The sequence below is a fragment of the Manacus vitellinus genome, unplaced genomic scaffold (genome assembly GCF_001715985.3).
Source record: "Manacus vitellinus isolate BGI_N305 unplaced genomic scaffold, ASM171598v3 scaffold_29_pilon, whole genome shotgun sequence".
NCBI classification, from domain to species: Eukaryota; Metazoa; Chordata; class Aves; order Passeriformes; family Pipridae; genus Manacus; species Manacus vitellinus.
Window position 1 is genome coordinate 1,905,869 of NW_021940207.1, and position 16,061 is coordinate 1,921,929.

A 16,061-nucleotide genomic window follows, 5' to 3' on the forward strand; every position below is an offset into this window, starting at 1 on the left:
AGAGAGATGGGAAGAGGCATGAATATTAGTGGGTTGAGAGGGCAATACCTGTAGTGCAGAAACATTCAGTTTGGTTATTTCTTGGCTTTGCTCTGTGTTTTTTGAGCCAAATGCTTCTCCTAAGTAGCATGTGTTGGACGTGCTTTTTCTTTGTAGGAAAAAACATCCCTAGCATGATGCTCAACTTTCAGAATACAGATCTAGCTGTTCGTGCATCCATTGTTAAATAATCATAGTTTCTAGCATGGTTATAATGCTTTTGATTTCTTTATGGTAAAAATTAACAGTGCTTTTTGCATGCTGGATAATTTCAGCTTCATGAGGCCGTGACAGGAAAATCCATGTATTTCAGGCAGCAGTTTCTTGCGAGTTATTTGTCCCATTTTAATTTGCTTTTCAGTTGTGTTGAAAGAGCGGAAAATGTTTTAAGCTTGGGTGCTTACATACCCTTGTGCAGCTAAGGCTTTTTGTGTTTGTTTTGTGCAGCTATAAAGTGAGTGTTGTTTGTTTTCAATGTGTGTAGATACATATTCCTAAAGGCATTTGGCTACAAAGTCCCAGAAAATTATTCAAAAAAAGATCAAAGTATACATGTGTCTGTGTAGGTAAAACGTGATTCTGAAACTCTTCAAATGCACCGACTTCAGCACATGAAATGCTGTCAAATGCTGATTCTCTTTTGTAAGACTTAAGCATTCATATGCATCAGCAACGTCTCAACCTATTCATTCCTATCATTATCTACTTCTATATTCCAGCAAGAATTAAGGCAAAGATCTGGTTACTTTTAAATATTTTTTAAGATGACTTTGTTGTTAAAAATGTGCAAATAGGTGCTAGAAGAACCAACCAACCTACATTTTTGGGACTTAATTGCCGTTTATTTAACCAAAAGAGAAGAGTTTTGTATTTCCTCTGAGAGTGCACTACATCTTTACAAGGCAAAACTTGAAATGGCCATTGTGTTTGGCTGTTAGTGGCCCCACTCTGAAACACATCACCTTGGATTTCCAAACACCCAGGGAGGTAGTGGTGGGCTGCTTTAGTTTGGTTTTGTTTTTAATTCAGCACTATTAAAACAGGCAAAGTGCTGTATGTTAGTAAATGATTTAACGTTAGTAAACTTAATAACTGCGTTGGAGAATTGCTCTGCAAAAGCCTTTACAAGTTAGCTTTTAAATTTCTTGGTTTATCAGCGTCAGCTAAATATGTTACTTTGGACAAATACATTTCCAGTAAGTCTCTGTTTTCTCAGTGAATTATTAGAGTGAATTACATGGCGCATCATATCTACACCAAAGGTTTTGTAACAGAAGATTCTGTTAAACTTTCCAAAACTAAACACATTTTAAGGGTTATGCAACTGGATAGTCAAAGAAAAATAAAGCTGTCTAGGAGTGCAGCCCTGTAGTTACTATAAGGCTAAAACCAGGAGAATTCTTGCTAACTTGAGATGATTTTCTTCATATTACACTTAGGGAAGGGGTTGAAAAAAAATGGGAAATTTGTTTTGTCTGTGAGTAACAGATGATTATACAAATCCCGTTCTCAGATTTTTTACACTTGAGCATCTAATAATACCTGAAATACAAGCACTGAGTGCCTTATACTATGGAACTGAATGTGTAAAGTGCAACAGGAAACAAAAAGGATTTGAGTTTCTCTATTTCTTTATTCTGTCTTTGGACAAAGTTCAGAAGTAATCCTGTGGATCCTTACCTAAAATAGTAAAAAAGGAAGATCAGTTAGTAGACAGAAACTGCTCACTTCACTATACTAAATAAAGCCTATTTTGAGTGAAGACCACGGGTTAGTTTCTGTGGTGTCAAGGGCAGCTATTTTCCTGAAGCAGTAGGGCAGAAAAAGCAAGGAAAACTGTAGGAGCAGGAAACAAAACAGCTGCTCAGTGAATATGTGGCTGTGAGCAGCTAATCTGTCACACCTCATTTGTACGTGCCCACCCAGTAATCGCATCCTTTGTGATGCAGAATGCATGTGGGTTGATGAACAGACTTTGGCAGTTTTCTGTTTGTAAATATGTATTAAAATCCTCAAAAGGACCATAACTCCAGGTTAAACCGAGTTACGCCTTGTTCTGCCAATGTGCTTACTGTTCTGTTGAGATACAAAAAAAAATCCCTTTATGAATGCAAATTAAAAGACAAGTATGATGTTATAATATTTTTTTTATGTCTATAGGCTTCACAGTGTGCAAAAAATGTTCAAGTTTGTATTGAATACATTTGTGATGTAGAGTTAGAAGTTTTGAAGGGAGTCTTCTAAGTGTCCATGTGATTCCTGTGAGTCAGAATTGCAGTCTTGTGTGTTAAACTTTCGCCTCTGAACTTTATTATCACTTTTGTAACTTGGGATGAAAAGGAAATGAGGCAGCAGAGCTCAGGTGCAGGTGTTTTCCTCAGCTGGAGTCTGGCTGAGCACTGCTTTCCTCCATAGCTGTCTCTCCTGTTCTTAGAATGTGTGAAATATGTATCTTAGGGGACTTACTGGGCCCCATTGTATCTCATTCCATTTTTTTATTTGTAAATAAAGTTTTGTGTCTGCATGTATGTCTACATGTCTCTTTGCTTTCTAAGAACTGTCAGAAATCTTAAGCCACATGTGAGAAGTGTTGCTCGGACAGATGTTTTACTTCTGCTTGCTGATGGGATTAATTGTGTTTATAGAGTTTTTACCTCTGGACAGTGTGTTATGAGCTACAGGGAAATGTCAAACACAAGAAAGGGGTCAATTTACAGAGAAGGCTGTCAGTGCATAATGGTATATCCGGGACTCTGACTGTAGCATGTGCCTCATCACAGCCAAGCCCTGTTCATTGACCATCTACAGGCCCATGAGTCTGTTGTTACCTGGTTTTCCCTTCATCTCTGTCCAGATCTGCTCTGTCTCCAGAACTCCAGGCTCCTGGCCCTGGCTTTAAGCCCTTCATTACTTGTTTGTATTTTTAATTCTAGTTCCTGTTTCATAGGATTCTCCTCCTGACAGCTTTCAGATCTGACCCAGCCCAACTCTGTCAAGTTGAGAGCAGACAGGTCTCTGTTCCTTTTACAGCATGTTTTCTGTAAGGAACATGAAATTCCCAAGAGGACTATCCAAGTGTAAGCACACTAGTGAGGTGTACTAGGACACCTAAATATGCTAAAATTTGATCAGGGGTAATCTCTTCCTTTACAGGTCTGTACATTTTGTTAGCATACTTTTGTGCTGATCCATTAGCTAATCCATAGAGTCTATCACAGGAGGAGGGAATAAATGAGAAAAAAATGTACCATTTGTATTTGTCTTCAGTCACAAAAGTGCACATATTACTTACCTGAAGATACTTTTGTCTGATGACTTTGAAATAGTGAAATAATTTGGCATTTGTAGGTTTATTTGATTCAAAGAGACAAAGAGTAGAAAAACTAGAGAAGTATTGAAAACATAAGTGCCAGGCAAGTTGTTAGATGTGAATATTCTTATATTTTAAAATTTTAAAGCTAATTGTTTGGGATTTTGTTATACAGTATATTAAGGGTTAAGGACAGTGAGCTTTACAGTAGGGAGCAAGTTGTAACTTAGCTGTGGAATAGTAATAATCATTTCATATATTTTCTGAAATGTCCATGTGGCATCAGATGTTGGCAGCAAGACCTGGGCTTGGTAAGATATGCTGCAGTGCTCCTAACTTGGTGTACAGGATTAAATACATTTCCTGTTCCACAAAGTCCCAACTGCATATCTCAGTGTGATTAACTCTGAGTTGAAATGTCCATCTTGTGGCACGTAAAATAACCTGTAATAAGGCAAACAAACTGAAATGGTCCTTTCTGTTAGAAGGGGGAAAACAAATAAAAGTGCAAAATCTGAAAATTTGAAACAGATTTCAAATTTGTTGGGTTTCCCCCTTTCGTACTCTGTGGTGCACAGAGAGACCAAACACTTCTGATATTTGTGCACTGACAAACCGCGTCTGATCCACGGATTGACGTGAAGAAATTGCCTCTTTACCTTGTAAACATGCCTTGTTCTCTCGAGAGCAGATCTGGGAAATGCAAGTTCATATGCCAATGGTAACTGTTTTAAAGCAATGCCAGCGTGGTGCTTTATAAGATTTGTTGCTTTTCTGTCCTTCTAGATGGAAGAAGATAAGGGTTCAGTCAGCTCAGCAGGTGACTTTGCTGAAGGCAGGCACAGAGGGGAGGACAATAGGCAACTGCTAGAGCCACCTAGCCTGCCCGACAGTCCTTACGGTCACTAGGTAGTACTCCCACTCTACCCTAATGTGTGTGTATATATATTTACATATCTCATATACAGACAGTCATGGAGCCATTCCAAAATACCCATATTTTTGGCATCCATAAGAAAATTTGCATCATAGTATGATTTTCTTTTTTCTTTCATCAAGCTGAATCATTCTGCACTTCAGTTGCTTTTTGATTTATTACATCGAACGGGCCATTATCATATAAAGTATTATGTTTATTGAGATCCCGGATCTTACCTTATGAAAATACTTTATTTGCAGCCCAGTTATTAATAATATCTTGTATTTCTCTATACTTTTTTTTTTTTTTTAAGCATTGTCTCTCCTGCCTTGTGTTTCCAAAGGGTGTGTATTAGATTTTCAGAGAACATTACTGCCTTGCCATGCCAAGTTTTACTGTGGTATAAAACTATGGTGATAATTGTCCTCCACAGGGAGAAAAGTGAGAAGAGGGATTCGTGTGTATCTTCCTTCCAGGTAGTGGATATAAATATAAAAATCTGTGTTCACCAGGCAGGAACTCACCCAGTGTTACTTTACACTGAACTCTGAAGCTGATGAAACAGAAGTGCTGTTTCCAGGCTTATGTAAGGTCACATATGCTGTTGTTGGGTTTTTTTTAAATTATATTAATGGTTCCATAAATCGTAGTTCAAGCATGGTCCTAGTTTTCTGTGTCTAACTAGTGAAGAATAAAGCAGCCCTCCAAAATCAGAGCTGAGGCTTCACTCTTTAGAAGCAAGTTTGGGTTACTCTTGGTTCTTCTTTCTCACAGTCTTTGAACAATATGTAGGACTGCTAGCTCTCAGCAGATTCTAGGGAAGAAAATTGTCTAGTTCATCTGATCCTACGTAAAACCTCTGTAATGTGACCTTTCGAAGTAACTTTAAAGGTGTTAACTTGTTCTGCTTCAGGATAATGGATGGACTAAATATTCTTTTTGAAATCCTAAGTGTAGGAATGCTGGGAGTTACTGTTGTGAACACAGCTGTGAAGATCACTGCCATGTGCAGCAGGGAGCTTGTCTGCTGACCTCCAAACAGGAGTTCCTTCTGCTCTGTGTAATTCCTTGTCTGATAACTCTGTGAGCACAGTCTGATGTGACTGTGAAGGTCATATTTGCTGGTACTGCAGTGCTGCAAATTGTGCCATTCCTGATTTTCTGTGAAAGTGCAGTTGTGACCAGATGTGATGGCCATCAAATGAGGGTGTTCAGGGACTCAGGCTCTCTTGAGGTGTGTTTTGTTCTGTTTGTGTTTTAACCAGAACCCCTTTTAGACCTGTGGGTTGCAGTGCTTCTGCTCCTATCTCTCAGGAGTTCATTGTCATAATAAATGTTCCTTTTGTGTCCCCAAGACCTCCTAAATGAGTGTGAGTTAGTGTGTGTTCTGCCTGTGCTCATCCATGGCCTCCCAGGTGCAGCATCCACAGAATCCAGGGTTCCAGTTTTTAGAGCTTTCTGTATGTTCAGACAACTGTTGACTGACAGTCCTGTGAGCATCACATTGAGCAGAGTGATGGGAGGGTCTGGAGGGACCATGGGGAATGTGGCACAGAGCTGAGGAAGGGACAGACATGGAGAAAAAAGATGCAGGGAAATACCAGTGTTCCCTCCTTGCCCTACCAATTGGGACTTTTCTCTTGGATTTCCAAATGCCTCATTTCTGTTGCTGCCTCTTCTTTGCTGTGTGGGAATTGTTCTGTTATGAAGCTGTAAATGTGTCTGGCTGCCTATTTTGGGGATTAGGAAGGACTGTGTCCACTCACAGTAAACCATTCCCACAGGGAATTCTGAGGTTCTTTGCTTTTGTTGCAGTGTTCACCAAGTGTGAGTGTTGTGCAAAAAATTGGGGTTGGAAACCAGAGTTCAGACAACAGTCAGTGACCTTTGGTCACGCTGTGAAAAGTTGTGGGAAACTCTTAAGTGAACTGTGTCCTATCACAGACTAAGATGCCTCCTCCCAGAATCTTCATTCAGTGATGTGAGGACAGGATAATGGATGCTTAAGTCTGTGTGTTCAATATTTGTTTGACAGGATGCCCTCATGGAGAGTTTCAAATTAAATTAAAAAGCATCCCCACACTCCACATTCACATTTTTATTTCCTTTTGGAAAGGTTACTGGAGTCAGTTTAGGCTCTTCTCTCTAGAAATGCCAGATTTCAGGGAGATTTCAGGTTGCTGCAGTTGTCTGGTGTGCAGCAGTGCTGTAAAGGAGCACACTGGTAGGTGGCACTTACACCCATACATCTCTCTTACTGCCTTTTTTTTTTCCCCTTTATTCTTTCTATTGCTTTTTTTTCTCACCTACAGAAAATCAGCTGTTGAAAGTTTATTGTGCTAATATTGAATTATTCTTTGTGTTGGCATGAACATGACTGAACCTTTCTGACATTAGCCTTGTTTGCATTTGGATAAACAATGTGTGTAAAATCAGGAATGTGCTTTTGTTCTGTACCAAGCCAAGGGTATCTATGGTAGTGAAAATCTGTAAATTATTGTAGGAAGTTGCATTCCACACTTCTTGAGGAAAAAATATTACATAGGATCAGGTTGCTGCATTGTATTCTGCAGCCCCAACCTGAAGCTTTCTCTTGATTTCCCTCAAAGTAGGACAGAGCTGAGCTTGTATAAATTGTTGTCTGGCCACTGAGGTGAATCCCAGCTGAAACTGCATGTGCTCTGCTGTGGGGTTTGTTAGAGCTGGAACACAGAGAATTCCTAACCAGTTCATTTCCAGCTTTAGGCAGATGTGGTGTTAAACCATTTCCATGAGCTCACCAAGGCTGCAAACAAACCTTAGAAAGATCAAATTTTAGTGTATATAGGCCTCGGGGCACGGGAATATTATTCCTCATTGTAGTTCTCCTATAAAATTGAAAAATATTCAACACTCTAACTTTAAGAAAATCTGCTTTTCCTAAGTGTTTTCTGATAACATCTTCATTGCTAGAATTTGTGAGTACTGATTTTTTTTTATTTGTTTTTTTGTTTTGTTTTGTTGTTTTTTTATTCCTTCCTTCCAGCTTACTGAGGCAGGTTCAGGTATCAACTGCTTGGACTCCATGTGCTGCTTCTCAGATGGGGAAACAGCATGCACATCTGTTAGAAGAATGCTGGAACGACTAATGGGAAGATGTAGCCCAACCCGGGTCAACAGGTGTGGCATTTCTCTCAGTAGCCTTTGCTGCAGACGATTCTCCTATAAACTGGAACCTGATGAGCCTGCAGCAATAGATGTCTAGAAATCAGCTGCAGGTTTTGCTTACCTAAGTAGGAGATGCAACTCTTTGTTGTACTTCTTTTCATCCTAAAAGATTAGTTTCTTGTTTCTTTTTGAGTGGTTTCTTTTGGGATGGGGAGGGGAAAAACATTTTTCAAAAGATTTCTGTTAAAGTGTTTAGTTTGGCTTTACTACAAGCTCTTGTGTTGTATCTATCGTAATTTCTCTTGATTTGTACATTCTTCTCTTTAGAAGATCAAGCCTTGCTGCTGTTTTTGTTCTCCTTTTTATGATTTTTTTTTTTGCCTTCATGAATCAGGAGTTGTTTATGAAGTCGAAAGACTTTTCCCTTTGGTTCTGGATGTACAACCTCCAAATATTTACCTTGGAGCTTGAATTACTCCTGAAGATATACAAAAGGCTCACACTCCCCCCCTTAAATATAACTTCATTGTTAGAAGGAGAGTCTTTAAATCTTTCAGCCATTGATTGATATGAAGATGAAATATTTTTGTAGTATAACTTTTATAAGCTATTTCTAAAATCAGAGTAATTGACAGAACAGAGTCTTCAGGTTCTAAGAATTTTAAATGTTTTTTCGGTTCTAGAAGGTATATTGTCAAAATCATGTGTGCCATTCCAAAGTGTGTGCTAAATAAATCTTTCCTCCACAAACCATGTGTGAAACAAACATCAGTGGGATAAAAGCACGTTAGAGTAATGGAATATGTCTAAAGAGCAATACTGCTCTTATGGTCAGAGGAGCTCTCACTGAATCCCCTAATGTGCCATCTCCCCATGTCCAAATAGAGGGATAGTGAACAAACATGGAAATATTTGGGGGTAGAAGTCAAAATAGTCTTTTGTACATCGTAATCTCTCAGTCTCTGAATGATATCATGGTCCTTCACTGGTCAAAAGGCAAACCTGAAAACATTGAGCTTCACACATTTTCAAGGAAACTCATTTTGTATTTGGACAACTTTGTCTCTTTCTGTTAAAGGTTGTGATATCATTCACTGGGTATCAAGTCTGGTGTGGGTAATTTCCACTGACAGCTTTGTCAGCTCTGATTCTGCCTTTAGGTATTGCCTGGTCTGTAGCTCATCTCTGTTGGAACTCTTGTGTTGAACACTGTGTCTGTGGTTTCAGTCAGTCTCTCTCTTCTGGCTTGCTTATGAAATTTATTCAGTGTTTCTACAAACCTAGGTTATGAATATGCAAAATGTTTCATTCCATATGAAATATGAACTGTTATGACTAAGTACATTTTTAATTCAAACTTGCTGTATAGAAAGTGGGCATGATGTGTAAAATAAACAATTTAATAGAATTTTTAATCTACAAGGTGAGCATTTAATTGGTCTAAAAATCAACATTTTGGTAGCAGTTGCTCTAAGTTTTTTGATGTTTTTTTCCACTTCTCTGTAAAACTGTGCTTTCCAAATGAGGAATTTCTCATGCTACTTCTTTTCCATTTATTGTTATCTAATTAAGATTTTTGTTAACAATTGCCTTAGTAACCTGTAGTCTTATAAGGTAGGTATTCTGTGTTTTATTTAATGCATTCACAGTTTTACGATTTTCTCTTTTGTTCCACTTAAATTTTCTTTCCTTGAGAACTTATAAATACTTATTGAAGATAACTCATATTTGACAGAATATTAAACAATCTTTGAAGACTGCTTTTTCTCAGGTTTCTTGTCTGCTTACCTCATGTAATTTTCAGATGAAGTTCCATCAAGCCAAATAATTGTAGAGTTCTTAGAACACAGACAATAGGATTACGTTTAATGAATATGCAAAACTATCTTGGTGCTACACTAAGGGCTTGCAGTTCTATGGTTTTTGCTGCTGCCTCTGGTTGAAATTGCTCTGAACAATCTTCTAGTTTCACTTAAATTTATGTACAGTACACCTAGGTAAGAGATTTTTTTTTTTAAGTGTGTCATACTTGCTGTCTTCAGTGACTTCAGCTCCTTCTACTCAGCATTGACACTTAAAACCAAGGCTAAAAGTGATTTTCTTCCCTTACACTTTCCTAGTAATATAAGAAAGTCTTTGTTCATTTTTTAACATCTTAATTGCTTGAATCTTTTAGCAAAGCCATGGCTTAGCCATGAATTGCTTGAATCACACGAAGCAGTTACAAGTCGTGAAATGCTGAAGGTACAGTTAAGAATTCTCTTGAGTGATTTTTTAAAGTGCTTGTAAAATTGTTTAGGCTTTGTTCACGAGCTTGAGCTGCTGTGTTTTGTATCTAAATCTTCAGAAAATTGTGCAGTCCACAACAGGTTGGTCTCCTGAGCACTTGTGCTGTATAAAGCAGCAAATTATTCAACCAGGAGGTAGCTGCAAATTATTTTTGTTGAATGAAGTGATGCTGAGAAATACATTGTCTGTGCAAGTGCTGTAGAATGAAGAGCACTTCTTTAAATAATGTTGCTGTAGCAGCTTGTGTTGTATTCTGTGCTCCTGATATTCTGTCAAATATGAGAACTGAACAGGAAATCCAACATGGTATCAAATTTTGATAGAAACTTTGATGAATCAAAGTTGTACAAATGCTTGGAGTAGTGGGCCACAGGAGTGTAGTTCTCTTGTGTTTATTTTACTGCTTGTAAAATGTATTTGAGAAGTATTTTCTATAGCTCCATTCACCAGTTAGGCTATAAAATGTGTGGTGTGGTATGTTAAAAAATGCATTTTTGTCTGTCTTCCATTAAATTGTCTGTCAGCTTGTCAGTCACTCGGATACTAAGAATGCTGGATCACATTTCTTGTACAGTAGGATTCATTGCTGAATTGTTGGATCTCCCATTAGTGGTACTTGTGTCAAGGCACTGCATGTAACAGTTGTAAAGAAACAGCAGATTTCTGACAGAGGCTAATTTGGAGGATAAGTTCATTATGTTTTGATTTCCTGCCTTCCAGCCTTCTATTTTTCAGCATTTCACATACAATTTTCATAACATTGTTCAGCCAAGAACAGTATTTCTTCCCAAGCAGTAATTTGTCCTCAAGTGAAAGACATTGTGAGATCCCATCTCAGTCAGAAGCTGTGACGTCTTAGGTAGATTTCCTTATATCTTAAAATTTACCAGTAAAAGGCTGTGGATCAGTTTTGCCTGCCCACAACTCCAGCCAGCGTGGATGTTTCCCGTTGGGACACGGGTGTGCTGGGTTTCCTGGGGTAGCTGTGCACCACAGAGCTTTGCTGGAACGGCCTCAGGTGGTGCCTCAGTGTACACAGGCAGCATTCAGAGTCTCCCTGAGGGCACAGTATTGAAACTTTAGTGGCAAAAGGGGCATATAAACCTCTGGTTGTTTTAGTTCATAGTGAGGAAAATATCCGTAGCTGTGAGTAAATTGTTAATTACACAGCAGACATGATTGGCATCTGTTCTCAAAGGTCTGAATGAATTGCAGGTGCCTACATGAAATGAATAGATTAGTCTTTTAAAGAGGAACATTTGCCTAATCTCATAGCACTTCTATCTTTTGCTTTCCTAGACTTTTCTCCTCACCTCTGTAGAGTATAAGTTCCCAGTCAGCCAAACTTTTCTTTTATTGTTACTTTAGATCATGGAGTTCCTCGGATCCCTTCTATGCCAACGACAGAAGCATCTTGACTCTCTCCACAATGGACTCAGCCACTTGTTGACAGGGACATTTGTAAATGCCTTGTGGAAGCCATGTGGTGCTCACACACCTGTAGGTTCTGAGGCGAGTCCAGTGTCCGTCGCTGCCCTAGGAAAGAGTAGAGTGACTCCTAAGCACAGACCTTGTCTGTGGCTTGGCATCTGCACAGCTATTGCTTCCAGTATTTTTTTCTAATTATATCTACAAATTGCTAAATAATTTTTTTGGAGGTAAGGAATGCTTTTACCTCTGACCATTTGATCTTTTTTGTTACCGTATGAGCAGATTGAAATCCTGAATTTAATACTTGAGACGTCACTGCAGCGCAATGACAACATCTTTCTCCTCCCAAATTTGAGTGATCCAATTTGAATCAACTTGAATTTGCACAATTGAAGTTTTAAAAGTCGCATTTTTCATGATGACCCTTCCCTTTAAACACACACATTCATTTTGAGCTGTGTCTCAGATGCTGTCTTAGCAGTTTGCAGATCAATTTTTTTGTTTCTGTGGATGGTTACCATATTCTGTGAGCAATCAGTTTAGTAATTTTTGAGAGTTAAATGCAATTCAAATATTTATGCTGGTATATGAGTGGCAATACATTAGTCATTGCTTTGAAAAACACTGTTAACTGTGACAAATCAATAATTTGGAATACTAAGGGATATAACAGTTCACTGTTCTCTTAAAGTATAATTCGGGAGCCAGTCATCCTTTATTATGCCATGTGTGGGTTTTTTAACAGTTCCGGATCCCGACATGGAAAACTGTTCAAAGAATTGGTGGATTGTGCAGAAGTCTCACTAGCATAAATTTTTTGAATTATTAATCTTTTAAAGTTGGGGAATTTTTGCATGTTTTGTTCTTTTTCATGTATTTATATTTGGTCATGTTGTACTTTGAAGATATAATTAATGCTTAATTATCTTCGTTATATCGGAAGGATCCGAGACCTTGATGGCAATGTTTTGATACCCGAGTATGCCAATAAAAGCAAATTGCACAGTTGGAGGTTTGAATGGTGCATCTTGCAGGTACTTCTGTTGTCCCAGTATAAACGTGTCTGCAGGCTTGGGGCTGGGTAGCAGCAACATTTACATGTTCCTTCAGCCAGAATGGTTGTCTTTGGATGTGGGAGATGAAATGGAGGTGCTGCCACAGGGATGACTGCAGAGCACTGCCTTGGGCACAGTGGTGTTTGTGGGTTGTGGCTGGTGAAAGTGCTGCTGCTTTGGGACATGCTGTTTTAAGTCAGCCTCTGACACTGAAGTCCCATCAATAACTTCAATACTCTCCCTGTCAGGCAGCTAAAGATTTAAGGCTGTGTATTTAAAATTAACTCGGGGTAGAATAAACTGTAAATCAAACACAGACTGTAAATAACACCTACAGAACTTCTTCAGTAAAGGTGTGGGGAAGTGTAGGATTCGGGCAAAGCCACTTTCCCCCTGCCTGGGTGAGTTGCTGCCGTTGCCCTCAGTTGCCCACATTTCACAGCAGATCCTTTGTATTCCATGATTTAGGCAGGCACATCCCACCCTCCTGGTTACATCTCAGTAGGGGCCTGGGCTGCTGCCAGAGGAGTGTATCCCTCATTCTCCAATCCCTCATCCCAAATTCTCCCGAGTTCAATGAGGAGAGGAAGCGTTGAAGAGGTCCCGCTTTCCTTGGATCAGATCCTTTGCATGTGCCTTACCTAAAAACAAGCTTGAGCTTGAAAATGTCAGGTGTACACTAGATCCCCACAGCAAGTGTCCAGGGGATGAGGAATCACTAAAATCGAGCCTTGCCTTCTCCATGCAGCAGGTATGAACATGTGACTCATCCCACTGCAGGCAGCTTGAAACCTGGATCCAGCGCAGAGATGCAATAACCTGATTGTTGTCTCTCCAGTCCCCCAAAAAAACTTATCCATATATGCACTACTAGCAAAATACACTTGGATTTCATCTACTCCTATCACCTAATATTATACATGGGTTTAAAATTATTTTCTTTGTAGTAGTTTCTCATTCTCAGAGTCTTCACACTGCCACGGTTACCTAGGAAATGCAGAATTATGTGCTCTAATCAGATATCTGCTGTTTAGCTGTATCTTTTACACCTAAATCACAGTGTTCCACCTTTCAGCAGTACTTGTTTGTCCGTGTCAGCCACAGCATTGTCCCGTCAGTGTGTGTGACCTCATCCATCCGTGTGGTTCGTGTGTCCTGGACCAAAATACAGACTGGGGTTAATGTTGTGCAGTAGGAAGCAGAGGCCTTGTACAGCCCCACTCCAAGCATTTCCATTGGCTCAGCTCTGTGGGTGATGTATTTTGGCTTTTACCACAAAAATGTATTAATTATATTTGCACAAAAGCAGCACAGTCCTATATTTGAAGAATAATTTACATTCATTATGTTTCTTTAAAACCTTCCATCTCCTCTCCTCCCTTTCCCCCCTACTTTCCCTTTTCCCAGTGTTTGTAAGGTTACCGAAGAAACATGCATTTAAACAATTAAGGAGGAACTTAAGAATCCATCTGTCTGCCAAGGTATATTTTTCTATTTGCAGTAAATCTAAGTCAGTAATGTCTCATTCAGAACATAGACATGGTTTGCCTTAGACCAGATTTTTTGGTGTGACAAATACTTTGGATGGAAGAAGTGACTGGGGTTTTGTGTTGATGTCACAAAGCTTTTAAAAAACACTTTTATTCAAGGAAGAAAGACTTTGTGTATTTCTTTGACAGCTGAAGTGTAGGAAACCATTCACTGTGCATTGGGCACAGTGCAGAATCCTTCGTTAGAAGCCAGAACAAAATCCAGCTAATTCAGTGTAACACTGGCATTCGTCCCTGAGACAGAGCGGGAACGGGTGGAGGACAATTTGCCACAAGGAGGAAATATCTTATTATTCTCTCTTAGCCTCGAAATCCATAAAAGCCTGTAGGTAGGAGTTTGTAGTTCAAAGGAAGAGTGGTGTACACTCGCTTTACTATGCGGTGTCTCTGAAGAAGCACCTTGTCCACAGCCCCTCCCAAATGCGATTGCAGCAGGTCAGTTCTCGTTCTGGAAAAACAGGGTTTGGTTTTGTTACTTAGGAAAACATAATTTTAGTTGCCAAGCTTAAGCTTTTAAAAGGATGCAGTGGAAAAGACTTCAGTGGAAAGATGTTCTGAATTGTTTCACAAACTAAAATGTAAATATTCTGCTTAAGAATATTCTTTATATCTTTTAAGGTTACAGGTAGGGGAGGGGGAACAAAAACTGCAAAGGAAGAACCCTGAAAACTTTGGCTTTATATTTTCAGTGACTTATTGTTTTCAAGTGCAAAAGGTGATTTGAGAAAAGCTCATGCAATTTAGAATGCATATTAGGCACCTACAATGTCTTACTGAAAACCTTTGCTAGTACTTTCAAACGTTTTTATGACAGTGTAACTTCTATATTGGAATAAAATATCATTTTCTAGTGTTAGAAGTGTCTCAAAGCTGTAGTCTAAATCATTTTTCATAGTTTGATACTTCTGTACTTCTAAGGAGTTGTGATTTTGGTGAAGTTCAGTGTTAAAGTGCTCAAGCATAATGTGCTTCTGAACCATTTATTTTTGAGCTATTTTGGGATTCTCATTTTTTTGGTGTAGAATCCCTAATAACTTGCCATCATTGCTGGACTCACCACTGCCTTGTTTGTTACACAGATGTCCCTGCTTACAGTTGTTCCTAGAACTGGGCAAACCACTCACTAGGGACTAATTTTAGCCTTTATTCTGCTCCTAAATTAGTTCCCAACTAGACTCTCTTCTTTGCAGATCTGGGTTGGGGGTTTTTTTGCAAACATTTTTACTGTTGGTTGTTTTGTACGTTCTTTGCTTCTGTTGTTTGCTTCCAGCGGCATGATTTGTCTGGGTTCTGCTCTCTGGGAATGACTCAGTTTGTAACAGGAGGAGGGAAGAACGGGATGCTCGTGGCTCTATCAGCTCTTGCCATCAGTCGTCTTAGAAGCGCATTTGCATCGGTATTTGCGAGGCTTCTGCTTGCAGTAGATTTTTTTTCCTTCAGCTAAATCCTGCTCCCAGAGGCATCAGGACTGTCTGAGTGGAGAGCCCGTGTGCTGCTGGTTGAAGGGATGTTCCTGTCGCTCCCTGGCTGCGGCTGTGCTGCCCTCAGTCCATCCCGTCATCGCTGCGGAGGGGCCGCGGTGGTTCCCGGGCTGTAAATGCACAGATGGGAGCGGAGGGGCCCTGGGCTGTGCCTGGAACGTGATGAAATAAATGTGCTGCTGTTTGTGGCACAGAGTGTGACTTGTCTGAAAGAAACCCTGGCCTGGCCTGGGGGGTGGAATAATTTTTCCTCAGCAGGTTTAAAGGAAATTACTTCATCCATCAGCAGGTTCTCAACCTTTTTACGTTTTGAGAACGGGCTGGAAGATAATCTCTGGGGCATATATAGAAAGGGGAAAACGGTTAAAAATGAGGCTCACCTTGCTGCAGGAGTATCTTATTTATATCTCAAAGAATAGATTTTACAATTCCTAGTTGCAGTCCCATGAGAGATTTCGGATCCTATGCATACAAAAACAACAGATCATCTTGTCTCCTGTTTTTTCACTGAAGCGTGATCAAGTTCTGCTTTTCCGAAGGAAAAAAAAAAACTGGAATGATAAAATCTCTGCAAGAAGTACTATTTGAAAGATGTTGATCCTTAATTTTAGGCAAATAAGGGGCATTGCCAACTGGAAACTAGCAATAATTAGTACAAAGAATTTTGGACCTCTGACACTGTGGCTGCCTCATGTTGGTTTTGCTCCTCTGACAGCGAGGCTGTGTGCTTGCTCCTTGTACAGCTTGGTCAGTAGAAGTTGTTTTGAAAATGGTTTATGAAAATTATATTTATTAAATAAAACTGTCACTTCTAGCTGAGTCATTGTTTTAATTATGTGT

General features: G+C 39.4%; 1 protein-coding gene across 1 annotated transcript in view; it reads left to right on the plus strand.

The window, feature by feature from the left end:
* The window catches only part of ATP11B (ATPase phospholipid transporting 11B (putative)), a 50,087-nt gene extending 34,047 nt beyond the window's left edge, over positions 1-16,040 (plus strand). Inside the window, exons 29-30 of the mRNA XM_025895377.2 lie at positions 7,294-7,427; positions 13,598-16,040. Of these exons, the coding sequence (XP_025751162.1) occupies positions 7,294-7,396 (103 nt within the window). The 3' untranslated portion in view covers positions 7,397-7,427; positions 13,598-16,040. The remainder of the gene's footprint in view (positions 1-7,293; positions 7,428-13,597) is intronic.
* Positions 16,041-16,061: the final 21 nt, after the last annotated feature.